We start from the raw sequence: 27,805 nt of genomic DNA on the forward strand, positions 1-27,805 counted from the left end.
CGCGCTGGTGTCAGGCCCCTACCCGGGCCGCGGTCCCTGGAGACGCCCCGTCGCCCCGATCACGCAGCTCCGGGTCACGCAGAGCTCTTTGCAAACCCTCCAGCTGCGCACGCTGCGGTGTTAAACAGGAAGCGTAACCATGGCACCGGCAGACTGGGGGCAGGGCAAGGCCTGTGCTACGGCAAGCCGGAAGGGACTAACCTAGTGAGCAGCGTTCGCTTTGCATTCCAGCCGGGGGAGAGGAAGTGAAGGAAGAAAGGGAGAGAGAAACGTGGTTGCAGGGTCAGGAGAAACCTTCCATCACTAGCCCCGCTGGGCTCCCGTTAGCAGCTCCCCCCTTCCCCATCCAGCTTGAATGTTATTTCAAACCCCCATTATCTTCTTACACTGACTGGCCTGTGGCATGGGAAATAGTGTTCCCAACCCTGGGCCTTCACAAATCGAGTAGTCAGCCCCCCACCGCCCCAAATCATGAGCTTGGTTTAGCAATCACGAGATTTTTTTTTATAAATAATTAAAGTTGGGTTTGTTAGTTTTTGTCTTCTGGGTTGTGAGCCCTTTAGCATCGTGTTTCTAAGCTAAGCTTTTCTCTGCACCTATAGCTAGAAACATACTTTAAAAAGAATGTTGTGATTTTCAAGTAATCATCTGACTCCAGGAGCTGGTATCTTGAGGTAAAAAATAGTGAAATTTGCACTAAAATTGGATGGGATATCAGTGCTGAAAGTATTTACAAAGCTTGTCCTTTTGAAATCCATCCTCTGTCTCCCAGCAGCCTGTAATAATATGTAACAATGTTATTCAAATCCAGGGTTGCCAACTTTCTAATCACAGAAAATCGAACACCCCTGCCCTGACCCTTCCCGAGGCCCCGCCCCAGCTCATCCCCCCCCCCCCCCCCCATCGCTCGCTCTCCCCCATGCTCACTCACTTTCATGGGGCTGGGACATGGCACCGTTGGTCGTGGTTTCCGGCCAATGGGAGCTGCGGAGCCGGAACTCAGGGCGGTGAAGCCGCAGGGACTTGGCTGCTGCTTCTGGGAGCCATGCGGAGCCAAGGCAGTTAAGGAGCCTGCCTTGGCCCTGGGCCCCCGCTGCACTGCTGACCAGACTTTTAACGGCCCAGTCGGTGGTGCCGACAGGAGCCACCAGGGTCCCTTTTTGACCGGGCATTCTGGTTGAAAACTGAGTGCCTGGCAACCCCATCTAAACCCATTTTAAAAGTTCTTTCATGAAGTGTTGTTATAGCCATGTTGGTCCCAGAATATGGGAGAGACAAGATGGGTGAGGTAATATCTTTTATTGGACAACTTCTGTTGTTGACAGAAACATAAGCTTACCCGAAGAAGAGCTCTGTGTAAGCCCGAAAGCTTGTCTCTTTCACCAACAGAAGTTCGTCTAGTAAAAGATATTAACTCTGCCACCTTAAAAGTTGTCATTTAAGAGAAAATTAGATCTTTTAAAAATTCTTCGGGGGCAGAACTGATTCAGTGATATTTATCTTCCAGTACATGTTAGGCCTGAGCTACACTTAAAATTTAGGTCAACATAACTACGTTGCTCAGGGGTGTGAAAAATGCCAACCTCACCACAAGTGTAGACATTAAGCTAGGCTGATGGAAGACTGCTTCTGTCAACCTAGCTACTATTGCTTAGAATGTAGTGTTCCTACACTGATGGAAAAGGTCCTGTATCAGTGTACAGTATGTCAGCACTACAGGGTTTTGCTGGCATAGCTACAGCACTGTAGCTATGCTGGTATAGTCCCTGTAGTGTAGACATGGCCTTAATCATTGTGCTCATGGTGATTAAAGCAAATAACTTATTGCAGCACTGAAAGGAATGAAACTTCTATAGAGTTTTGTACATAGTTGTCTTCTGTAACAAGGAAGTAAAATATTATCAACAAAAGAATTAGTAAACATACTTGAGATGCAGTGAAGAAACGAACTTATGCCACTATACGGTAGTGCTCCATAGATGAGAGTGAAATATTCAGCACTGGTAAGGATTTTTTTGTTTGTTTTGGAGTTGTATTTTAATAGGACAACTACAGTACATGCTTCCGTGGGAATAACACTATTTTTACCTTTTATACAATCAAACAGTTAGACAAAGACTGAAAATTTGTGCATAAACAGTATTAATAACGAAACATTGAAGTGCAAGCACTATTGTTCCAAAGATTTCTGACTATTTCATGTACAAGTTGGTCAGGTAATGTATCCATTAGTATTGTTTTGCTGAGAATATGCTGCAGGCACAGCGTTTCATTAAATTCTAGGTGTGAAAAACTCTGGGATGAGATTTAATTCGCTCTGACTACATAGTGCATCATTTTAAGAATGATGGAATCTACTCCAGGGGAAGTGGAGCAACAGTTATCCAGTACGGTTCATAAATTGTACATGGTTTTGTAATATAGAATCAACACATCAAAAAGCAGCAGTTTTAAGAAGCTTATACTTTTTATCATTCTAGTGTTTAGCAAGAAAAAATTCCTAATGCAAAGAACAAGAATGTTGACAAGTAAAGCAAAAACAAATTGTGTTTTGATTATGTTTGGTCTGTACAGTAAACTGTCTATTGGATACAATTATTTGAAAATATTGAAGTTGCATCTATCCTGGTAAATCTCCTTCTATTTTGCAGAAACTAACTATTTTACTGTGGGAGACCGTCTTTCAAATCTTTCTCCCCCTCTGCGGAGAGCTCCGGAGGAATTGACCCTGGATCTCTAACATCCCAGGTGAGTGCTCTAACTATGTGGCTAAAAGTTATAAAGTAGGCAATAATGCCACCTCTTCCTCTGGTCAGATTTTGAATGAGATCCAATATGGAAAGCGTGCTCAGTGATCACCTACCATATTAGGCCTCTTACAGACCTAGGTGACCAAATGCCTGTCTTCCCCTGGCTTGTGATTTGCTCTGGGGCTTAGGTGGGAGATAGGCCTCCAAACGACTAAAATGGGTAAGCGGTGCACATGCCTCTGGGTCTGAAACTTAGGCATCTAGGGAACTTTTACAGTGGAGTGTTAGGTGCTGAGTGAATTAAAGTGCCTACTGGGTTAGCAGCAGCCAAGCGGGAGCTTCACGATCACAATGGTGCTGTGTAAGTGTAAAGCTGGCACTATCATAACTGACATCTTTGATACACACACCTTCATCCCTCTTGCTCCAAAAAATCTTTACAGATGTAGAAAGAAAAGACTGAAAAAGAAAATGTAAGACTGATCACAGCTATAAGGCAGCCATGACGTGTCAGCCATCTTGGCACCTCTGATGATGCTGCCACTTTGTAACTCAAAATAGCAGTTTTAAATATTTACACTTATAGAACTGTACTCAGACATATACTCAATGAGTTACTTATCTCATTGATTATATTGAATAAATTATTTATGTTGAATGAATAATTATATTTGCAGAAGCCATTAAAAACTCAGAAAAAGAAAGGGAATGGAACCAAGAGAGAAAATATTAATCCTAAAATACTTTCTAAGCATCTTCAATGGAATTTTCTTGGTAAGAATCTTGATTCATTTTTAACAAGTTAAATAACTTGGTAAATATTATTCAGTAACTGTCTTAATTTAAAAAAAATCTTATCATTTCCAGGTTTTAGGTCTTATGCTTATGATGTTCAGTGTGTGGCTTCTAATTGACAGAAACAATTTATTCACTGTTTTATGTGAGTATCAATAGATATTTTTTCTGCATTCCATGAGTAGGAAAACATACAAAACCTAACAACAGAAATTATTATAGGATTTCTTCACAAGGTGGCAGTATTGGATTAAAATGCAATGTATTAACTTTGCTGTAATTTATGTTGTCCCTCATTGGACAAATCTATTACCAAAGTGGGAGGAGGAAATCCGTAGCATAGACCCTTAGAACAGCAATTGAAGAGGTATTCTTCCATCAACCTAGTAGTGTCTATACCAGAGCTTAGGTCAGCTTAACTACATCTCTAAGGAGTGTGTATGTAGCCGACATAGCTAGGTCAACCTAAATTTTAGGTATAGACCAAGCCTGAGCCCCTGTCCCACCTTTAATCATAGGAAAGCTCTTCAAGGGTTCACAAGCTATTTCCTATGTAGACTGGGAGGAGAGCAACCACCTCCACAAAGGCTGAATGTGGGGGAAGGGGCCAACTACATTGTCCCAGACATCAGCACTGAGGTGATTTGAAGGTCACCGAACCACTCCAAAAACCTTTCTTGTAGACATGGAAGAAGGGAAGGAAAGAGTTCACCTTAGATGGCTCCCCCCATGTCAGCCTTTGGGGCAGAGAGTGGTCGAAATGGTTACCCCCAGAGATCTAAGTTAGGGAGGAGGAAAGCAAGCTGCTCCTGAAAAGTATTATGTGACCTTGTGGTCTACTCGTCAGTGGATTGGCACAGCTAGGCAGAGTTCCCAGAATAATTACACGAGAAAAAACTCAGTTAAAGAACAAAACCACATCTCTTTATTCCTGCAATGGAGTATAGAGGCAGCTCCCCTTCTGCTGCTGGCATTGCTGGCACCAACCATTTTGCCTTCTCCCCACAGGCAGGAAGCACATCCCCACACTCCTGAAGTCCCTCTCAGAATTACTTCTTGAGACAGGGATCCTTCCCACCTGTGAGGAGTCACACCTTTAAGAGCTGTCTGTGTGTCAAGGAACCACAACTCATCTAGCCAGTAGAGTAACTCTGACACAAGACACTGAAGATGTAGGGGAGTGGGGGGTGGAATCACAACCATCTTCTCATGTCCATAAAGATGATAAAATATAAATGGAAGCCTGGTCCTGGCCCTCCAATTAAGGAGGACTGGGACTGTGCCCAAAGAGTTTGTGAATCTAGCATGAATTTTGAGTGCACAAAAAACCTATAAGTAGGTGAATGTCTGGTTTCATTATGAACTGTTCACACAACTCTACTATATACAGTATATCCTTGTTTACATCTGATGTACTGCTGGACAACTCTGGGTGTCCTAGAATGCCTTGTACTATGGTTTCAGACTGAACTCACACAAATGGATCTACTTTCTATGTGAATATATACCTCCCCTAAACAATACTAGGAGTTAGCAAAATATCAGGAGGAAAGCAGATCTCTGTCTCTTTAGCCAGATCTAGCAGTGCAGGTAATAACTTCATTTGGTGACTTCACTAATTCTGTCTGTTCAACAATGGCTTTAAAAAAGTTGGTACAATGAATTTTTAAAAATGAAGAAGTTTTAATGGCAGAGGTTTTGTAAGTGGAAGTTACCAAGAAAAAAAATCACATTTTATAAATTTATTTTGTTTCAGCTTTCACAGGTGAGAACCACTTGGTAGCATACATTTCTTATATGTTGCTTGTAGTTGGATCCATCATTGTTTTTATTTCATTCTTGGGATTCCTAGGAATCTTTGAAGAAATCAGATGGTTACTAATTCTGGTAAGTACAGTCTTGTAAAATGCTCCAGATTTAAGATGTTAATTTGCAAAGCACAGTCAATGAACGTACTACAGGAACAGAGTGTCCCAATATTATTATTTATTTTCTACCAACTGCCTGTGTCACGTGTGAAGCTCTGAAGCAATAGAAAAGGAAAGTGAATATAAGATGAGAGATCATGATGTGAGGAGCTGTGTGGCATAAGAGAAGACATCGCCAGATGAGAATAAACTGCAGCAAATTGCTTTTATCAAATCACAAAACTAGTGAGCATTAAGCATATGGGTTTAAAAATGTCAGAACACTGCAAATTTTATCCATTAGGTACATTTGCATCATTAGTTTATTATCAGTAAGCTCTTTTGGGGAGAAAAATGCCTCTAGCCCCTGAAGCAATTTGTAAAACTCCTTTATAGTTTCAGACTATAAAGATTGCTTCCTGCAAAGACCCACTTACAGCAACACCTTGTAGAATTACAATATGCTGTACATCTTGCCACCCTTTTAACACTATAGGTTCATCTTGCAGTCAGTTTAGCTACCAGGCCAGATTATTTTACTGGGTTATTTGTATAACTCTTCTGCCAGGTGGATTGAGCAGCAACCAGGACTACGTTCAATATGTAGGGATTCCTTTTCAACAATACAACACAGAACCAACTCGAGCTCCCACCCAGTAGCATGGGGGAAATTACACACCACCCCTGGGCGCCTCTGAGAGGTAATACCTGCTCACTCGCAAGCACAGAGTGTAGAAAAGAAACTTTTAATTAAAGGAGGAAAGTCACCTGACATGAATTAGGGAGAATGCCACAAGCGGGATTCATAATCATAAAACTGTGAGCAGAGTGCATGGGGCAGTGCCTTCCACCTCATGTTCTTGAGTCCAACAACCAAAAGTTCCTTTTCTGTGCCCCTCTCTGCTCCCTTACCATACCTCACTCACAGTGATTGTCCTTGGTCAGAGAGGACTCAGGGTTCAGGGGCACATCTGTGTGATTTCACCTCCCACTTAGAGGAGAAGGAACCTTGCTGGCGCCTCCAGCTGAGCACTTGCTTTAGCTGGCTGCCCCACCAGCCGCTGCTCTTTTCCGCCTGGCCACCCCACCAACCAGGGATCCTTGCTGCCTCGCCAGCTGCTCATTGCTTCTTCAGCCTCTCATTCTGCTCACCGCCTCACTTGTTCACCGGCCAACTGTCAGCCACCTTCTGCTGCACCTGTCTCTCTGCTGTGACCACTGCACATCAGTCTCTTAGTAATTTTCAGTTCTTTTCAGAGACAAACTGCTGACAACCCCATCTCAAGCTCTCAGCAGATTTCAGCTTTTTTTTTTTTTAGCTGCAGCAGCAGCAGCACACACACACACTGATTCAGCATTGATTCAGCATTGATTCAAAATAAAAAAAAGAAAAGAAGCCTAGGCTATTTAGCTCTTTTTTTTTCTTTGAACAGAGGACAAACCAGTCTGGTCTGGGGTCTAGGGGTCTGACATTCAGGAGCCCTGGCTTAGCCTGGCTTTCATCTGAGGGTGACCCCCTTATTTGGGACAGGTTAAGCACAATCCTGCTTCTCTGTATTCGTACAATAATGCCAACAACATTGGTAACAGTATTTCACTACCCCTGCATTCAATGCTAAAGTGATTTGTAACCCAACACCAGCCAAAGTTGATTATTTTGAGCAACACCGCTCTGTCTGCTGGGTATCTATGCAGAGTAGGTATGTTCATGTAAATACAGTTTGCTTCAGAAGTCTCTCCCCATCCCAGCTAGCTGTCAGAGGAGAGTATCAGAGGGGTAGCCGTGTTAGTCTGGATCTGTAAAAGCAGCAAAGAATCCTGTGGCACCTTATAGACTAACAGACGTTTTGCAGCAGCGTGGTGAATACCCACTTTTCTCGATTTGGAGGAGAATTCATTCAGTTCATTTAGACCCTTACATTTGGTTGACTTTAATTTATTACTTGATGCTGTCTTCAGTTGTAAATTGGCAGTGCTATTGCATGTGCTCTTGGAACTGTTCAAGAAAAAGTGTCCCTGTCCCTCAGACAAAACCTCAACAGGACAATCAAATTTCACTCTAAACCAGGGGTTCTCAAACTTCATTGGACCGGGACCCCCTTTTGCCTGAGCCTGCCCAAGCCCTGCCACCCCGGGCAGGGGCACCAAAGCCTGAGCCCTGCTGCCCTGGGCAAATGGGGGCAAAGCTAAATGGAAGCTGAAGCTTAATGGAAGCTAAAGCTCAGTCTTTGGCTTTAGCCCTGTGCCCCAGCAAGCTAGCCCTGGCGACCCCATTAAAACAGGGTCATGACTCACTTTGGGGTCCTGACTCACAGTTTGAGAACTAGTGCTCTGAACCATTGCTCCTCCTGCTGACAATAATGTGCCTGCCCAGCAAGCTGTGGTGCTCTGTGGAGTCAGCTCTCCTTAGTGCAGTGCTTCGATGGATGAGATGAAGCACTTGTGTGCTGCACAGCAGACTCCACAGGGCAGGCTTACAGTTTAGCAGGAACGAGCTCAGCAGAGATAGCATTGCTTACTTTATTGCCTTTCTGAAAGTGAAGACTAGCAAGCACAGGAAGAGAAGGAGTAATTGAAATATTTACCATCCCATACAGCAGTGGTCCCCAAACTGTTGTGCATGCCCTTCTAGGGGGGTGCATGCCCTTCAGGGGGGATGCGTGGTGGGGCCCAGGCCGAGCCCCCATGGGGGCAGGGAGAGAGTGCCATCCAGCCCAGCTCTGCCCCCAGCCACAGCTCCACTTGGCCCCCTGCTCAACCCCAGCTCAGCACCAGCTGCAGCTCTGATCTGTCCCCAGGCCAGCTCCAGCCCCAGAGGCAGCTCCACTGTTCCCCTTCTCCACTGCCAGCCCAGCTCTGTCCTCTGACAGATTCCATTACTGCTAAGGAGGAGTAGGGCACAAGAGGAAAAGTTTGGGCACCTTTGCCATACAACATGCATTCAGGAGATGGGTGATTAGAAGGGCAATTCCCACTATAGCTCATTAGTTAGGGCCTGTTTCTCCATTGCCTTGGACCTGATGTAGTCATTCAGATAGTTGAAAAGTGAATGTAAACTGATATTGCTAGTGTGAATGGAGAATTCAGATTTGGAAGGTGTAAATACAGTGGTGCAAAGTACAGGGCAGTGGAGAATTAAACACTACCCCCACTCCACCCCCTTTGCCCCCCAGGATAAAAGTATCTTCCCAGGTATAACCAGAATTCCAGCCTCGGAGTGGTTTCTTCCACATCTGTCAACTACTTCAATAGTCTCTTCATTTCAGACTGGTCAAAATTCTGTCCCTCTAAGGAAATGGTTTGCAATGTTTTTTCATTTGCAGACCCCTAAAAATTTCAACTGGAGGTGTGAACCCCTTTGGAAATCTTAGACATAGTCTGTGGACCCCGGGGGTCTGCAGACCACAGGTTGAAAACCACTGTTCTATTGTAACAACAATCTTTTGCAGATCCCTTAGACATAGTCTGTGGACCCCCAGGGGTCCGTGGACCTCTCCTTTAAGGATGCTGGCGCCCTTTGAATCAGAAGAGCATTACTGACTCACTAGCAGTGTATGCCATCTGCCAAGCTTCCTTGCTTAAGGGCCTTCCTTGACAGGCTGACATTCACAACTTTAGCGGTAGACCTAAGAAATACTAAATCAGCTGGTCTAACAGACAGAAAAAAACAACTGGAGGTAAAAAGGAAAAAAAAAAACAAGGCCTCAGATACAAAATTACTAACACTACACTTTTAGCACTGCAACATGCAATTGCTTTGTGAACTTTAAGGACCTTAAACCCTATGACCTGCATTATACAGATCAGACTAGATGATCACAATAGTCCCTTTTAGGTTTATAATCTACAAATAGGATATATTTTCAACCCATCTTTGCATAGAAACAGAAGTGCATACAAGGGCTTATTTCAAATTATAGTAATTTATGGATGTTGTAATGATGATAGAATCTAAGAAGGAGCCTTTGCTTTTTCTGTAGCTTCACGTTAGAGAAAGGAAGCAGGTAATGCAGTGAAACAATAGAGAGTCTAGCAAGGACTGTACAGCAGACCCTTGTGCATATATTGGGGCCTGTCAGAACTTCAAAATAAATGCCCTACTAAGAATGTGGTTGGACTTGATTAATGGGTCTTGAGCCTAGTCTATGTACATACTCCAAAGATTATGGGGAAATAAGGGACTTTACTCCCTGTGTGGGCTACTTATATTGCAGAACACAGCAACAGCCCCAGCACTGCTGCTTCCCCTCTGATGCTATTCAGAGGAGATTGGGTGGGAAAAAGGCAGAACTTTGACACTGACCTCTTTGATGTGCTGGCCAGTCCAGCTGAGATAGTGAGGGAAGGCAAGTAAACTGTGTCAAGAAAAGAGTTGGAGCAGCTGACTTTACTTATGGAGCAAGGAGCAAGGAGAGACCAAATTGTGACTCAGGGCTTTCTACATGGTGAGTTAGCATGTAGCCATTCAGTGTGTGAATCTATAGCACACTAGTTTGTCATGCACTAACATCCATGTGATCACTGCTAGAACTAGTGTTTTAATCTGGACTAACTTTAGGTTGTGATTCTGGGTTGAAGTTCAAGGCTGAATCAGGACTAAGGTTACAATTCAGATTCAACAACACCAAAGTCTGGAGTGCAGGTCTCAAAATCCGTTAATCCAAAACTAAAAAAATAATAAAAAAAAAATTAATACAATATAATCTGTTCTCATGGGATTCCCACCAATTTGGGCTGAATACCAACAACTGTTCCCATAAGATTTCACCTATATCAAACTGGAATCAGAAAATAAGCCCCTTCCACTTTTAGATCCAAAACTATAGGGGCAGGCAGGCCAATAGCTGGAGATTTGAAAATGAATCTCTTTAACTCAAAAGATTTGAACATTCAAGGTTCTGGTTTTGATCTTTTGTTAATTAGTATTACAGTGTAATCAGTGCCCAGTCAGGGATTCGGAACCCATTGTGCTAGGCACTGCACACAAACATAGCCTCAAAAAGCTTACAATCTAAGTTCGATTTTCATGGGGAGGGGGAGTTGGTTTTGTTTTAATTTATTTATAAAGCTCTCCCTCCCAACAAGACGCTTTGGATGCTGTGAAGATAATATAATGCAGTAATATATCCCTCCTTTTCAAATGTGGATGTACATTCTGATTATTTATATTTCATTCTAAAAATTCTTGAAGTTTTAAACAGCAATGATATGGATTTGGTCAAATTCAGACTGAAATGGTGTTTTCTCTATTTTCTATCAGTGTTCTGTTGACTTTAAGCAGGCTACAAAAATATAACTTATAGTCATTTATAGACTGTCTTGGTGAATTATATATATATATAATCTTGGACAAATTCCTTTTGATATCAACTATTTCAGATCAGGATAAAATAGGGGAAAATTTGTTTTTATGTCTAGGTATGTTAACTAAACAGTAAACTAAGTTTTCATTTTTTAACCATTTCTTTGCTGGATTTTCACAGGACAATATACAGGCTTATAGCAACAGCATAATGCACATTGACTTTGCATGCTTTCAACATACATTTTTAAGAGAATTCTGGAATGAGGTTTCCCAATAGCTCAGAAGGGAAACCTGTATAGTCCTGTGAAGTTCAGATCATATTCAACCCATACAAACAGAAGTTGGGAATAATGAACAAAAGTATTCACAAGCATCATTTTGAATTAAATTGCAAATTGGCATCAGTATTTTATAAATTTTTCTCACAAGTGTTTTCATTCACAAGAATGTTTGCAAGGAGGCAAAATGTCACAGGTATCAGTGTTTCAGGTACTCATGTAAATGAGTATCAGTAAAACTATTCCCACTGAAAGTGTTCATCTGGCCATCTTGAAAGCTCTTCACATGTTGGGACTCATCCAATCAGGAAGCAGTGACAATACCATGTAACTTACGGAATCACACAGCAGAAATAGCAAGCTAAGAATATGTGATGCAAGCCTTATGGTGAGTCCCTGTAAAACAAGAATATTTCATGTAATCTTGTCTTTGGGCCTGATTGTGCAGCTATTACTCCCATTGATACAATGGCATGAGGATTTCATCCATTAGATTTATATCACACTAAGTATAAAGAGTTTCACGACAGATAATTTATATGTTGAAGACACAAATGGCTATAATATAGCTACATTATGGAAACACGAAGTATGATTAAATAAAGAGTAGGTAGCAGTTATTTTGGCTATTATGGTTGTAACTAGTACTCATATTTGATATCGGTTCTCTAAGGACTAAGTTTCTTCCATTGAAATTATGGCAAGACACACATTAATTTCAGCAGGATTGGGCTATAATTTTAAATTCTCACAGTCTTTGTTTTTCTTACATTCATGCTCCTATATTCCTTTTTTGCCCCCCTTTCTTTGTTATCCTTTTTTGTATAATATCTAATTTAGACTATAAGAACCTTGAGGCAGAGAGATATCCTTTTTGTTGGTAAAGTACCACAAACATCAATGAGGCACACCAGTCCGAGCTAGGAACTCCTGAGTTCTAATCCTGGCTCTTACCCCAGCTCAATCTCAATCTTAAAACTGTAGTGTCTTAGCCTTTTTGCATCACTTGTTTACATCTGTTAAAGGGAGATGATAATACAGGTATCTAATTGCCAGTCTCCATACGGTTGTTATGATTAATTAGTAAGAGTGAGATCCTGGCCTCACCAAAGTCAATGGCAAAACTCACAGGGGCTGTCTTATGGACACAGTTTGTTGGGGAAGAGTCAATGCAACTTTTGTGAAGGAAAATCATGCCTCACCAATCTATTAGAATTCTTTGAGAAGGTCAACAAACATGTGGACGAGAGTGATCCAGGTGACATAATGTACTTGGACTTTGAGAAAGCCTTTGACAAGGTCCCTCAACAGAGGCTTTTAAGCAGAGTAAGCATTCATGGGATAAGAGGGAATGTCCACTCATGGATCAGTAACTGGTTAAAGGACAGGAAACAAAAGATAGGAATAAATGATCCATTGTGAGAATGGAGAGAGGTAAATAGTGATATCCCCCAAGGATCTGTGCTGGGACCAGTGCTGTTCAACATATTCATAAATTATCTGGAAAAAGGGAACTAGAGGTGGCAAAATTTGCAGATGATAAGTTACTCAAGATAGTTAAGTTCAAAAACTGCAAAGAGTTACATAGGGATCTCACAAAACTAGGTAACAAAATGACAGATGAAATTCATTGTTGATAACTGCAAAACAATGCACATTGGAAAACATAATCCCAACTATACATATAAAATGATGGGGTCTAAATTAGTTAACACCACCGAAGAAAGAGATCTTGAAGTCATTGTGGATAGTTCTCTGAAAACAGCCACTCAATATGCAATGGCAGTCAAAAAAGCTAACTGAATACGTGGAACCATTAGGAAAGTGATAGATAATAAGACAGAAAATATCATAATGCCTCTATATAAATCCATGGTATGCCCACGCATATTGCATGCAGTTCTGGTCACCCCCCTCTCAAAAAAGATATATTAGAATTGGAAAAGATACAGAGAAGGAAAACAAAAATGATTAAGGGTATGGAACAGCTTCCATATGAGAAGAGACTGGGACTTTTCAGCTTGGAAAAGAAACGACTAAGGGAGGATATGACTGACGTCTATAAAATCATGACTGGTGTGGAGAAAGTAAATAAGGAAGTGTTATTTACTCCTTATAACACAAGAACTAGGGGTCACCAAATGAAATTAATAGGCAGCAGGTTTAAAACAAACAAAAGGAAGTACTTCTTCACATAATACACAGTCAATCTGTGGAACTCATTGCCAGGGGATGCTGTGAAGGTCAAAATTATAGTGGGGTTAAAAAAAAAGTTAAATTCATGGAGGATAGGTCCATCAATGGCTATTAGCCAAGATGGTCAGGGATGCAGACCTATGCTCCGGGTATCCATAGCCTCTGGTTGCCACAAACTGGGTGTGAACAACAGGAGATGGATCATTCCTGTTCATTTCTTCAGAAGCAGTTAGCATTGACCACTGTCAGAAGACAGGATACTGGGCTAGACAGACCAATGGTCTGACCCACTGTGCTTGTTCTTATGTCTTTTTATTCTAAGTTTGTATAGTGCCTAGCACAGTGGATTCCTGGTCCGTAACTGAGCTATTATGATTATTAGCTGTTATGATAATACCAATAAATAATAATTTACTTCAAAGAAGCCTGGATTTCACCCTGTGTTTCACAATGCTTTCAAGATGAATGGAACTATATACTGCAACTACTATGTAATTATTATCCCTGTGCTTAACATCTCTGCAACCTACCAGTAACTTTGCTTGTTATTTCAATAAAAGATAATGCTTCCTCTTTAAATTTAGTGTCACCAAGATGTGTCTTACTTAATATCTAAGGCTATGTCTACACTACAGCCTATATCGGCAAAACTTATGTCACTCAGGGGTGTGAATATCCCCCCCCTCCCCGCGCAACGTGCGTTGTACTGACAGTGGTTTGAGTAATAGCTTGCTAAACCCAGGCTTGTGAATTCAATCCTTGAGGGGGCCATTTAGGGAACGGGGGTAAAAATCTGTCTGGGGATTGGTCCTGCTTTGAGCAGGGGGTTGGACTAGATGACCTCCTGAGGTCCCTTCCAAACTTTTTATTTAAAAAAAAATGCTTTTGTGCACAGAGCTATGTCAATGGGAGAGCTTCTGCCACTGACATAGCTTCTGCTGCTCACAGAGGTGTTTTTTTATGCTGACTGGAGAACTTTCTCCCATTAGCATAGCGTGTCTTCACCAGATGCGCTGTAGTATCAGTACAGCTGTGCCGCTGCAATGCTGTATGTATAGACACGGCCTAATCCTGAATGGCAGCAGCAGTGATAGCTATGTATTTTGCTGTCAGATTGCTTTTATAGGAACATATTTCCTTGCTTTTATTGGAATACATCTAAATAATAAGCATGGTTGATCAGTTTCAGTTTATGAAGCAGCTTTCCAGGCATTGTTCTGTTGTGCAATAATTTTTATTGATATACTTATTTATATTTGATTTTTTTTTAGTATCTGGGACTTATAGTCTTGCTGTTTGGTATCCAAGTTGCAATGCCAGTGCTAATATATACAAGAAAAGAAGAGGTATGTAAACTTTCTATCATATAGGCCTTTTATTAATTTAAAATTGTTGCTAAAATTATTAAGGGCCGATCCCTATGGGGTACAGAGATATGTTATGCACTGAGATGGGAGCGCTGAAGTGGACTTACTATGCCCAAGTATGCTCATGCTGACACATTAGGGGACACAGAGCCACTTGGAACCCAGGTAGATTAGGAAGGTTCTCCTACAAATTAATTCCCCACCTCCTCCTCCACGGATGCTCCATAGAGCCTTCTCCTGTGCAGGAGCCAAGGAGATTATGGTCAGCAGTAGCACCATAGATCTGCCCAGGGAGAGCTAGAAAGGGATGCAGGAATTGTGATAATGTCATAAAGGAAATGATACAGGTGCTTGTGAGTGTGGGTTGAGTAGGGGCTGGTCTACACTAAGGGGGAAAATCGATATAAGATCGCACTTCACAGCCGTAATATAACGCTGAAGTCGGTCTTATATATATCGATACCCACTTACCTCCGCCCGATCGCGATGTCATGTGTCCAGGGTTTCCATGTCGCGCGCGCGCCGTGGGTGTGGTGGCGATCGAATCGATTCGGGCGTTGGGATCGATATATCGCGCGGAGATGCTATAGATGATATCCCTGAAAATCCGATCGCATCGACCGCCGATGTCGGTGGTGTGGAGGGTGTCAGCTTCCCGCAACCCCACTACCTTTCACTGTGGGCCGATGGGCCCACTCCCTGCTGATATCTCCATTTCGGAGATGTCAGCCAGCTCTGGTGCTGGGCTGAGAGAAGGCTCACTTGCTGTCTTTCCAGCCACCAGCTAGCTTGGATGCTATCCCCACGCTAGGGAGGACATCCAGGAAGGCACCACATTCCCATAATTATGACTCCACTGCTGCATACGGAAGTGGGAAGGAAGAGACAGAAGGATGGGGATCCATGGCACACCTCTGGCTGCTGCCAATGGGTCTATCCCCATAAAATTCAACTTCTCACAACACAGGCCAGCAGCGTCAGTATTTGGCCCTTAGAAAATCACAGGTATTGTTACATGACTCACCATCCCAGAGAACCCCCCTGCAGCAAGACCAGCAGAGGTAGCACTTCCACCCCAGTTTCCCCACATGATCTTCAGCTTGCTCTCACCATGCCATTGACTTGCTGCAGTGACTTTGCCCTCCAACTAAGTCATTAACAAGAGTCCACCCCTTCTGGGGAATCCAAATCTAAAACCCAAAGTCTTTGCCACAGCCCCTCCTTCCCAAGGGGTCTGTCTTCTCTCCTTTAATTTCAGGCACTCTTCTGCCCACCCAAGGGCTCAGGTTTTGCCCTTTCCAGGTTCATTTCCATCTCATCCCTCCTGGGCTCCTTTGAGTTGCTCCCTGCTATTTCCTGAACAGCCACTCCTTAGCCTTTGCCTGATTTATACCCACCTCTCCAGCCAGCTCCCCACACCTGGGCGTCCTTCTCTTAAATCCAAACCCAGCACAGGTGAAGTGGGGTGCGGCTAACTGAACAGTGCTGACTGGCACAAGTCCCATTGGCCATTAAAGGGGCAGGCTGCCCTGTACCAAGTATTTAATCCCACTCTCCAAGCAAAGACTGTGTAAACAATAACCATAGAGCTGTAGTGCAGCTTGTATTATCCCAGTTTAGAGGGAACATATAGGCTGAATTAAAGACCACATAGAGCACATGTTTCTGCAAGATCATGACCGGGTGGGGGAAAATATGGAACAGTGGTAGATGGGATGGTCCTAAAATAGTTCACATGACAGAAGTTATTTTCTCTTATGCGATATAAGAAGCATAGGTAATGTGCAGTACATTAGTACGGCCGCTGCTAGACCTTTTGTAAAATTCTAATGCCTGTTAATGGGGATTTAATGTATTTTTAAAGAATGATAAAAGAATGATGCTGTAATTAGATAATTAGCTTATGTGATGAGCTTTATTAACATGAATGATATAATTAACCACTATGTAACAACTGCATCTATCTTGCAATTTATAGCAACCGTAATTGTTACCATGTCATGTAAAATATATGAATTAATTACACTATTAGTTAACTTAGGTTCTATTTTAAATGCAAGCACAGCCAGCATGTCTGTGAATGCAGAATTCTATGTGATGACTATGGCCCAGATCCACAAAGGGATTTAGGCACCCAAGTCCCAGATTTAGGTACAGCTTGCAGACCACAACTGGGATCCCTCTTTTGGAGTCAGGTAAGTAGATCTAAGCTATGTCGATTTGAGTTATGCTATTCATGTAACTCAAATTACATAGCTTAGATTGACTTTTCCCTTTAGTGTAGACAAAGCTCCTGCGTGCCCCACATCAGAGTATCCCATAGTCTAGTGGTTAGGGCATGCACATAGAGGGTGGGAAACCCCTTTCTTCCCCATCTGACAGCCATGGTGTGTAAGTTCCCTGGACTGAAGGTTATAAAGGAGGTGTCCTCTAGCCTGTCTCATTTCTCTTCCTCCCACCTCCCAGCCTTCTTGTGTGGAGTTAGATGTGCACTGCTGCTATTCTTTCAAAAATGGCTTAGGAAACTGACTCCAGGAGACGCTTACGGATCACAAGCAGAAATAGGCACCTCCCTGCATTAGCTAGGTACCTAACTCTGTAAGGAGTGGGGTTTAAGACACACCTCTCTCCCCACTATCTGCCATTGACTCCTACATACCTTCATTTTTTTAACAATAGGAAGCAGCAGCTACAGATTGTGCAAAACTGTTGGTCTGATACTCCACGGTTTTGTACCTTCATATCGTAGTTTACGCAGTTCACTTCAGCACTGCAGCTCTGTGGAGGGCAGAAATTGGTGGTTCCATACAGAAGTCCTGACTCCTCCCTCTCCTGGCCATACTCCCTAAACTCTATTGCATGGGAATGCAAATAGAGTCCCCACAAAACTGGCTTCAGAATGCACAGGGGGTGCAGGCACTTGTGCAGGTTTTCCAAAGCCATCTCCTATCCCCACACTATGCAGTAGAACTCCATCAGTTCTGCTGCATCTGGGTCTCTCCGTGATATATTCAAGAATTGTGTGTGTGTGTGTGTGTGTTATTTTAAAGACAGCAGTAAAGCAAATACAGTTGTATCTCAACTTAACTATAATGCTGCTCAGATATTATAATAAATTAGACCAACGTGCTATAATTCACTAACGTGCTACAATTCATAATGCAAAGCTTCCAACCATGTCTGCAGAATGAATAGGCTAATTGGAGTGGGGTGGCAGAGAGAGACTTACCATTTGCTTGCATTGTAATGAAATGTTTCCACGACCTACAGCATGTCATCATATGTTACTCATGCCCTCTGTGCAACCGCACTTTTCCCTGTGATCTGTCACTCCAATGCCCTAGGGCAAGGGTGGCTAACCTGAGCCTGAGAAGGAGCCAGAATTTATCAGTGGATCTTGCCAAAGAGCCACAGTAATACATCAGCAGCTCCGCATCAGCTTCCCCCCTCGCTCCCAGCGCCTCCTGCCCACTGACAGCCCCGCTGATCAGCACCTTCCCCTCCCTCCCTGCACCTCCCAATCAGCTGTTTTGTGGCATGCAGGAGGCTCTGGGGGGAGGGGAAGGAGTGAGGGCATGGCAGGCTTAGGAGGGGGCGGGAAAGAGTGGAGTGGGGGCAGGGCCTGTGGCAGAGCCAGGGGTTGAGCAGTGAGCATCCCCCTGCACATTGGAAAGTTGGCGCCTGTAGCTCCAGCCCCGGAGTTGGTACCTATACAAGGAGCCGCATCTTAACTTCTGAAGAGCCACATGTGGCTCCAGAGCCACAGGTTGGTCACCTCTGCACTTGAGGCTGCTGTTACACTGGGTCACTTTGTTCATCTTCTCATTTTTGCTTTCTTCTGTTCTGTTGCTCCTGTGGCCATGGCTCTTCTCACGTATGGTAAAGAGGCCAAAGCAAGGCTGCTCACAGGTGGCTCTTGGAGAAAGCAGAATGTCAGTAACAGAAAAAACACAGACTGCAGTATCCCCTTTCCCAAAAGTGGAAACATTGAGGATCTCCTTCCACAACAGAAATGTCCAGGTTTCAGGTCCCTAAGCCTTTTCATGAAAACTAGAGTATACAACATGCTGCTGACATACATGTTCTTTCATCAGAACTCTAAGGAGACATACTCAGGAGAGGCAACATGGTCTAGTTGATAGGGCACTGTAGTGGGAGACTGGAGAGCAGGACGAGCCTGCCTCTGCCTTTGACCTGCTGTGTGATCTCTGACAAGTCATTTGAAGTTTGTGCCTCAGTTTCCCCTCCCATCCTTTGCCTATGTCATCTATTTTGACTAAAGCTCTTCAGTGTAAGGACTGTTTCTCACTACATGTTTGTACAGTGCCTAGCATAATGAGTTTTGAGCAGTTTATTTTAAATCAACCAGTGTGTATTGTAAATGCTCTGTATTAACAGGTCCAGATTATGTGGAATGACAGAATTGATGCAGTTATTTCTAACTATGGGAACAAAAATCTGACTGGAAGAGAACATGAGTGGGATATTCTGAATGCTGTGCAGAATACTGTAAGCAGAAAATTGAAAAATCACCTCCCCAGAAATGTTCTATCACCTTTTATCACATGAAAAGTCTATGTCATAAAGCACTCTGGAAAAACTGTTGTTTAGCTACAGGCTTATATATCATGGCAGCTGGTGTCAGATGTAAGTAGATATATTCTCTACTGTTTAACTGAAAACTTGGATGTCTATGGGGTTGAGAGGTCTAGCTCTGCAGATGTACAAAAGGACTCCCCATCCTTGCTTTGCCACCCTGTGCAGGGGCAGGAACAGTTCCAGTCATGTAGGACACTGGCCTAATCAGGCCCCTGGGCATAAGGGCAAGAATTCTCTAATGCCTTGGCCAATGCTAGAAACCACAAAGGATGTGGGCAGGATGTGGCCGTGGCCTCAACCCCATGCACATTGTCTAATGGAGGTGTTCCAGCATGGAGAGGATTGAACACTGTAACCTGTAAGAGGGTATAGCTGGGGTCACACTGTTGCGGCAATCACATGGGAATTGTCATGTGCCTTCCTCAGGGGCAATGCTGATCTCTCCATCACCATAGTGTCCAAGTGCATGTGAGAACACCTGCTGGTGCTATATTTCTCTTCACCAGCCCTGACTGCCAGAGGCAACTTAAAGCCACATTAGTTCTGCATATCAACATTTTATTATTAATATTTCAGAGCATTCATAAACATTTTCATTACATGGTGATATATGAACAGTTTCCTTTGTTAGAAGTCCTTAATAGCAGCATCATTCTCCATGGGATAAATTGCTTAAAAGTTGAACTACAAAGTTCTTTGCAAATGATAAGCAATGATTTATTAACCCCGAATAATCACAGCAGTATCTACCCTTAAAATTACAAGTTCATTTGCATTGCAGATACATTTTAAAACAAACATTCTTTGCAAAGCTGTTCTTCCTCCTCTGAGTTGCAAAGTCCTGAATTCAGCAACAGCTGATGCTGAATTCATCATAAACTAAGACAGCATTCCCCACTATTCTAGCTCTTGTGTGGTGTCATCAACAATTGTTAGAAAAACACAACCACAACCTAAGATTTCACAGCTTTTTGCTTGATAAGTTTTTCCAGCAAAATATGGGTTTTAATTGAAATTTTTTTTCTAGGAAAATGTTATTTTTGACTGAATTATCTGATTTTTTTTCAACAGGAAAATTCTCATCAGGACATTTCCTTTTGAATTGATATTTCAACCTGAAACATTTTGAATCAATATTGTGCAGTGTCAAAAATGACACGTATAGCCATTTCCAAATTGATATTTTTCAAAACTGTTTCTTCTTTTATTTTATTTTTTATTTTTTGACTTTTCACACTGTTTTAGGATGAAAACAAATGTTGAAATATTAGACTTTACCCTGGGAAAGAAATCCAGCTTTCCAAACAGTTCTACCATTGATATTCAAACAGGTTTTTGGGAAGGATGCCTGGAGCTGACCCATGTGATTTTGTGGTAGTAGTTAGCTTTTTGCCAAAAACAAGGACCTTATGGCTGGATTGTCAAAAGAGCTCCACTCTCATTTAGGTACTAACATAAATGGCCAGGTTTTCAAAGGAGCTCAGCTTGTTGGGAGCTGAGCTCTTAAAAATCTTACCGTAAGTGTCACCATAAGAGCTGCTGAGTTGTGAGTGCTTTGGAAAATCTTGCTCTTATAGAGGTGTCTAAATCAGACCTGTACACCTTAGAAATCTGGCCCTAATTATGGAAATGTACTCTATTTCCTTTGCTATTTTTACAGATTTTCCTCTTTTCTTTCTGGTAGTATTTCACTGTGGCCTGGCCTGTTGTCAGTTTGGTGCCTCTACTGCTTGACTGCATAAACACCAGTGTATAAAGTGAATGCTTTCTTAGCTCACATTTAAACCTTGATGAAGTCTGAGTGTGATGGCCAAAATGTTTGGCATTTGCCTGGAATAAAAACATTATAATAACATTTCCAATTTACATTTTTAGTAGTTCTGTCATGACTCTTGTGCCCCAAATAGAAATTCCTTTAAAATATATATTTTAAGAACATATTCCTCTCCTAATATACACATGTAAAATGAACATTCCATACATGCCATTGCGTATTACAGATGTATGCAATGGCTGTTTTGGAAAAGAGGTTGGATTCTTACATGATAGAAAATGGTGAGACAATATAAACCATATTTTTAAGGAATAAACTACATCACTGACACTACTACTACTATCTCTTATTGTATTATAATTCTGTTTACCTTGGGGGAACAATGTTTTGGCATTAAAAGTGACAGGATCTTTTTTTCTAGCTGGAATGCTGTGGAAGACACAATTCTACAGACTGGAAAAAGAATGAAAATAAAGAACACACAAATCAGGTCCCATGTTCATGTACGAAATCTAATAAGGAGGAATGGTTTTGTGATGTCCCCGCGAATGATGTGTACATTAAGGTAAGGAATAACCAATTTTATTTTACCTGAGTGACCGCATAGCTAGCTTTCATAACTTAGGGCTGGTCTACACTACAGAGTTAGGTCAAAGTAAGGCGGAATCCGTGAAATTGACAAGAAAGCTGGGCAGCTAGAGCCCAGCTGCCCCTCGCTCCACTGGAGAGCTGGGTGGCTGGACCCCGCTATCATCTGGGAGCTGGGGTGAGAAGCCCAAGTGGCTCTCCCCCACTCCTGGCAGGGAATGGGGAGGCAAGAAGCCCCTGGTGGCTTCCCTCCAACTCCTGGAGGGGAACAGGGAGCGGGGGTGGGGGAACCCTGCCAGGAGCCCCAGAGCCTGTGGGGCAGCTGGGCTTGCAGCAGGGAGCTGCAAGTGGAGCTGAGAGACCAGGCTTTCAGCTCCCCACACTGGCTCTCTTAGGTCAGTGGAAGCACTGCTGGTGAGGACACACACCACCAACCCAAGTAGGGTAGTGTGGACATGCACCACCACAATAATTACTGCAGTGTCTATTAGATCAATTTACATTTATAGTGTAGACATACCCTAAATCAACTTTTGAAAACTCTTTCCAAATCTTAATTAAACCATAAGTGCCTTTACAAAAAATGAAACAATAGTAATGATCATCATAATTAAAGCAACGACATTCTTGGGCAGGCTGCTGGCATGGTTGTTACTCTTTAGGAGTCTACCACATAGGAAACTCTAGATCAAGGAGGAGACCTCAGGATAACAGGAGCTGGAAGCATCATAGAGTGAGTCAGTCAGGAGAGAACATTTACTGGTAGCTTGTGCAGTACTGAAGTTGTTGCTATCCACCATTTTGTGCTCTGTGCAAGTACAGCTATGATACAGGAAAGGAGTGAAGAATGTAACGTAAAAGCAATGGCAACACATAATTGTTATCATTGTTGTTATTTGTATCATGCCAGCAGTGTATTCACCTATTTAGGAGTTGTCTTTCACAAAAACATCTGTATACACTTTACAGAATTAAAGAACCCCAAGCAGAAAAATAATAAGCATATTATCAGAGAACCTTGATAGATCAGAACTAGCTAATTATAAAAGAGAAGGACAAGCTTGTATAGGTCCATCAGATTGCAGTTATTAGAAAGCTGGAGCAAAGAGATACATCTTACCATACTTCCTAAAAGCACCCAGAGTTGATCTCATATAACCTTACATTGGGAACAAATTCAAGAGGGGCAGGATCCAAAGAGAGTACTATAATCCTATGCTCTTGAGCAATATTCTTCAGACAAACAGCCGAAGGCACCTCATGTCAGTCATAGATAGTTTGGAATGATATAGTATGAAAAGCAAGATTTTCAGCAACAAATGGGACCAAGATCATTGAGGGGTTTGTAGATACCGATCAGCAACTTGAATTTCACCTGAAGGGGAACTGGCAGCCAATATTTCATTCTTTTCATATCAAGTTGGTATTGTCCCCTTTTGTTGCAACAAATTAATTCAGATATCAGGTCATTTACTGAGATATAGAGACATATTTGATCATCTATATATTAGAGTATTCTTCCCACATGGAAAATTAAGACTTTTTGTCAAAAAATAGATCTTTTTTATTTATGTATTTATGGTTTGACAACTGAAACTAATTATTTTTTTATCTGAAAACTGCTAGAGACTGAAAGCTTTCAGTCAAAAACAACAGAAATCCATCTCTGGGTTTCTGTTTTCCTAGACATCCCCTCATCCCCAAATGCAAGAAAAACAGAAACTCTTCATGAAAATTTTCATTTAATCAAAAATCCAATTTGCTGTTGGAAAACAGTTTCAACAGAAAATCTTTGAGCAGTCCTAATGTATAAAAACTTTATTGTTGACACTATTCCAAGATACAGTTTTATGAATATGTACACGTACTGTTATTCAAAATCAGGGAAGTGGAAAGAGGAAAAGACATGGAGATTGGAAGTTTATATTAGCGTGAGACCTGCACAATACCTTTTCCCTCCAGTAACAATGACCCTTCTTTACTTTTCAGCTTCTTTCCTATATAACAGTTTATTAATTATTGAAGTGACTGGTATAACAAACACAACAATGATCCAGAAGTCATATAAGTCCATCCCGAGATGAATATAATATGTGCGAATCACAGTAAACTTGCAATAGCTAAACATATTCTTTTAAACATCCAATTGTAGAGTGATTGGATGCTTGAATGAGGATCCATCAACATGCTTTTACAAAAGCAAATTCCCCATTAGATCAGCCACTAGTCCCAGGATTTGGGGGTGCAAAGGTAATTGATTCAGTCATTTACTTTTAAAAATTGATTTATACATTAAAAAAAAACTTGAAAATGTTTAGGGCCAGACTTTCAGTGTTAATGTGACTGCCTTCCAATGAGTAAGTATCAGAACCCATAAATCCCTGGTAGGAAGTTGTTGCATAAAATTTGATCAGGGACATGTTATAAACATGCAGTCTGAATCCAGGAATCAAAAATAATTTTGCAGTTAATAACTATTCATTTGCTTTTGCCTAGGGATGTGACGAGTATATTAAAATGTGGTTTGAAAACAACACTTTGGTCTTAATTGCAATTAATATTGCACTGCTAACTGTAGAGGTAAGAGTACTTGATTTTTTTAAAAATAAGAAAATATTGACAAACTAGTGGGACCCACAAAAATAAGTTTAGTGTTCTATGGGCATGACCCTGCCCCATTAAAATCATGTAGGAAGTTACATTAACTTCAACAGGAGCAAGATGAGTCTCTATTTATTGGTGGATTTGTTAATGTCTACACAAGTTAGTCTCTACACTGACCCACTGTTCGGATGACAGGGCTGTGAATAATAGAGTGCATTGTAGCTCCCGTGAGAGGATGCTGTGGACTCAAACTAAAAGATCCCCGGTTCGTGTATTGCAAACTAGGAACTTCTTAGTTCATGCTCTCTGTGTCTACATAGGAGAGTTACAGCAAAGCACTTTGATGCACACTGCTATTCACAACCCCAAAGTCTGAACAGTGTGGCATTGTAGATACAGCCTTAGGCCATGTCTACACTACCACTTATGTTGGCAAAACTTCTGTTGCTCAGGGGTGTGAAAAAAACACTCCTGTGCGCAACATAAGTTTTGCCGATGGCATAAGTGGTAGTGTGCACAACACTGTTAGTGGGAGAGCTTCTCCCACTGACATAGCTACCATTGCTTGTTGGAGGTGGTTTAATTATGCTGGCGGGAGAGCTCTCTCCCATCACCATAGAGAAGATACACAAGAGATCTTACAGTGGTGCAGCTGCATTAGTACAGCTGTGCTGCTGTAAGGTCTCTAGTGTAGACACAGCCTCAGAAACAGTATTCTCAGAGCCAGTGCTGCTGGAACATTTTTAGTAGTGGGGGTGCTGAAAGCCAGCCCCCTTATCCATGTCTGCCTGCCCCCCACCTCCCCGCCAAGAGGCTGGGAGCAGGGCTGTGTCTCTGGGAGGGGGGACCTGGTCTGGGGTAAAGGGGCCAAGGCCACAGCTGGGGGCAGGCATGGGGCCAGGACCGGAGCCCTGGGCAGGGGCCGGCAGCTGAGACCCCACATGCAGAGCTAAGAGCAGAGCCCCAGCTGTGGGGTTGGGCATGGAGCCATCAGTTGGGGAGCAGGGCTGGTGTCCCAGGAACAGAGCCCCAGGTGCAGGGCTGGGAGTGGGACATGCCCCGGGAGTGGAGGCCTGGGAGTGGGGGGTAGGGCCGGCAGTGAGAGCCCCAGGTGAGATGAGGGGTCGGGGAACGGAGTGTGGGCAGAGGACTGGGAGCAGAGCATAGGTGTGGGAAACACCCCAATGGCTGGAGAGCGGGGAGCTGGGCCGGCGGCCCTGTATAAATCCTGGGGGTGCTGCTGCACCTCCCGCACCACTGCTTCCCATGCCTATGCCCAGAGCAGTAAAGACTTCTTCACTAATGTTGGTGCCCATCCTGTCTCTAATTTGTTTATACAGCTTGTTTCTTTAACCTGCAGTGGGAAAAGTCAGTTACTGAGATTGTAAGCTCTTTGGGACAATCTTGTAAGCAGGGACAATCTTGTAAGCAGGGACAATCTTGTTATTGTTTGTTTATACAGCATCTAGCACAGTGGGGTTCTGGTCCATTACTGGGGCTCTGAGGTGATACCATACTACTACTGCTTATTATTAATATTTGATAAGTGTGCATTAAGTCAAACAGCACAAAACCACGTTAGGAAGAAAATTCATTCTCAAATTTATGAGAAAAATATATCATAAAAAGTTATAAACTCTGCAAAAAACAAAACAAAATGTGTGTCAAATTACAACAAAACCTCACCCTGAATTCCATAGGCACCCCAAAGTCCCACTGCCACCAATGGAAGTTGTTGGAGCACAAAGGAAGTTCGCTCAGATTCCAAATCACTGAGTCGGAAATTTAGTTACCTCAGTTTTATACTGAGACTGAGAGCAGACTCTAACTCTGTATGTCCAGACACTTTTATTGTTCCTGCTGTCATATATTGGTAGGTCGGTGGAATTCCCCATTATCCGTGTAGGCCAAATTAGTAATAAAAAAATGGTTTAGGGCTTATTTATATTAAGTACTGGGCTGTGATACAGACTAATTCATATTCTGACTGAACTGATTTATCCATCTCTCCTGACATACAGCCCTTTAAGAAATTGATCTATGAGCACCGTTTTTATCTGCAAGTATATTCTGCTGGATTCTTTTCTCTGTCAGATATTTTATTATTTTACTTTTGGGATTTTCTGATTTGCACACCATCTCTTCCATTGGTGTGTTTTAGGGGCAAATGAAATTTATGGCAACATTTACGTTATTTTAAGTAGTTATGAATCCCCCATTCCCATAGTGCCTCACAATTTTTTATGTCTTTAGCCTCACAACACACTCCTGTGATGTAGGGAAGTGCTGTTATTCCCATTTTACTGAGGGGGATCGAAGGCAGAGAAAGACCTAACGACCTGTGTAAGGTCACACAAGAAGCTAAGGGAAGGGAGAGGGAACTGAACCCAGGTCTTCCAAGTCCTACGTTAGCATTCTAACCACTGGTTTATCTTTCCCATCATTCTGCCTACTGTGGGATCAGTGGGAGCAGGATCTGGCCTCTAAACTGCAACAGATTAAATTTAGATCTCAATGAGAATAGAGGATTATGACCCGCTTTAATTTTTAACCCATTCTTTCTTCCTATTTTTCAGGTCCTCCTGTTCACACAAGGTGTATTGCTGTTCAAAAACATCAAGAAGAATAAAATTTCACTAAAGGAATAAAGAAAGATTTTTGGTGCTGTTATATTGCATGAATTATCTAATAATTCTTTAATCCAGAGGTTCCCAAACTTTTCTTATTGTGTACCCCCTTCCAGATCTACCAGGTGCCCATGTACCCCTACCCCTCTCATCACTGATACTTTGTGTGTTCTTCTTAACACTACCAGTCTTTAGCCATCTGTCCATATTTCACTGTTATGTACAGATATAGTTATAGTGTGACATACAACCAAAAAAACCCCTTAAATTCTGAGCTAAGATAGACTGGACAGTTGCTGGCCAACTGAACCTGTGCTGTACAGTGTTTGGAGGTGAGGACAGGGCTGGATTTACACCTTACACACTCCTAGGCACAGCATCTTCAGTGCCCCCCTCCCCCGACTACAGTTGACCTTTGTGTTGCACACAATTTTAGAGCGGTAGGGCGCCCCTAGAATGCTAGCGCCCCTAGGGACGTGCCCTACTATGTCTGGCCCTGGGTGAGGACTCTGTACATCAGCGTCTTCGTGTATCTGTGTTCTCATTGATACATCATGAAGTAAATTACCTACCATATTTTATATAACAAATTCCCACAGAGTTTTAAAGATTTGTCTGGGTAGCCTATTATGAAAATGTAATAAATAAAATAATTAATAAATAAAATCCACCATTACACGATTTTTCCTGTGTACCCCTCCAAGATGTCTTGAATACCCCCAGGAATACGCATGTCAGAGTTTGGGAACCTCTGCTTTAATCTGACCCTTCAAGTCAAAGGAAAGACTCACATTAAAATCAACGATGTTTGGCTCAGGCCCTAAAATATCACAATTACTCTAATATATTGTAATTTATGTGTTGATATAAAAAATATCCCAATGACTATAGCTGCCTGCTGTGTACTGCATAACTAATGTGCATTTATGTCTTGATACATTTGCGTATTGTTTGTAGTCTTGGTTATGATATTTATACTACAGAGACATACAGACTAAGGTACTGAGCACTTTCC

The 27,805-nt window shown here is 42.3% G+C and overlaps 2 protein-coding genes across 13 annotated transcripts in view; one reads left to right on the forward strand and one right to left on the reverse strand.

The window, feature by feature from the left end:
• LRRIQ1 (leucine rich repeats and IQ motif containing 1) overlaps window positions 1-150 on the reverse strand; it is a 168,681-nt gene extending 168,531 nt beyond the window's left edge. For all 8 annotated transcript variants that reach the window (XM_039518503.1, XM_039518514.1, XM_039518512.1 and 5 more), the window contains exon 1: window positions 23-150. The gene's annotated coding sequence lies outside the window, so the exon portion shown is untranslated. The remainder of the gene's footprint in view (window positions 1-22) is intronic.
• On the forward strand, window positions 1-27,763 carry TSPAN19 (tetraspanin 19). Of its 5 annotated transcripts, none has more exons than XM_039518548.1 (11): window positions 1-674; window positions 1,831-2,003; window positions 2,652-2,748; window positions 3,428-3,524; window positions 3,618-3,690; window positions 5,302-5,432; window positions 14,503-14,577; window positions 18,997-19,107; window positions 21,393-21,536; window positions 24,056-24,139; window positions 26,740-27,763. In XM_039518548.1, the coding sequence occupies exons 4-11, from the start codon at window positions 3,459-3,461 to the stop codon at window positions 26,809-26,811; spliced, it is 756 nt and encodes a 251-aa protein (XP_039374482.1). In that variant the 5' UTR covers window positions 1-674; window positions 1,831-2,003; window positions 2,652-2,748; window positions 3,428-3,458; the 3' UTR covers window positions 26,812-27,763. The 5 variants fall into 5 exon arrangements, with proteins under 5 accessions (XP_039374482.1, XP_039374496.1, XP_039374488.1 ...); XM_039518562.1 differs by having other exon boundaries at window positions 1,888-2,003; XM_039518554.1 differs by having other exon boundaries at window positions 1-282.
• Window positions 27,764-27,805: the final 42 nt, after the last annotated feature.

This window comes from Mauremys reevesii, linkage group 1 (genome assembly GCF_016161935.1).
Source record: "Mauremys reevesii isolate NIE-2019 linkage group 1, ASM1616193v1, whole genome shotgun sequence".
Lineage (NCBI taxonomy): Eukaryota > Metazoa > Chordata > Testudines > Geoemydidae > Mauremys > Mauremys reevesii.

What these genes read in the sequence shown, in the direction of transcription:
- TSPAN19 (XM_039518548.1), top strand. Translation starts at nt 3,459, where the DNA reads ATGGAACCAAGAGAGAAAATATTAATCCTAAAATACTTTCTAAGCATC. An exon ending in CAATTTATTCACTGTTTTAT is followed by an intron (nt 3,691 to 5,301) that starts GTGAGTATCAAT and finishes ATTTTGTTTCAG; the next exon opens with CTTTCACAGGTGAGAACCAC. An exon ending in TTGCACTGCTAACTGTAGAG is followed by an intron (nt 24,140 to 26,739) that starts GTAAGAGTACTT and finishes CCTATTTTTCAG; the next exon opens with GTCCTCCTGTTCACACAAGG.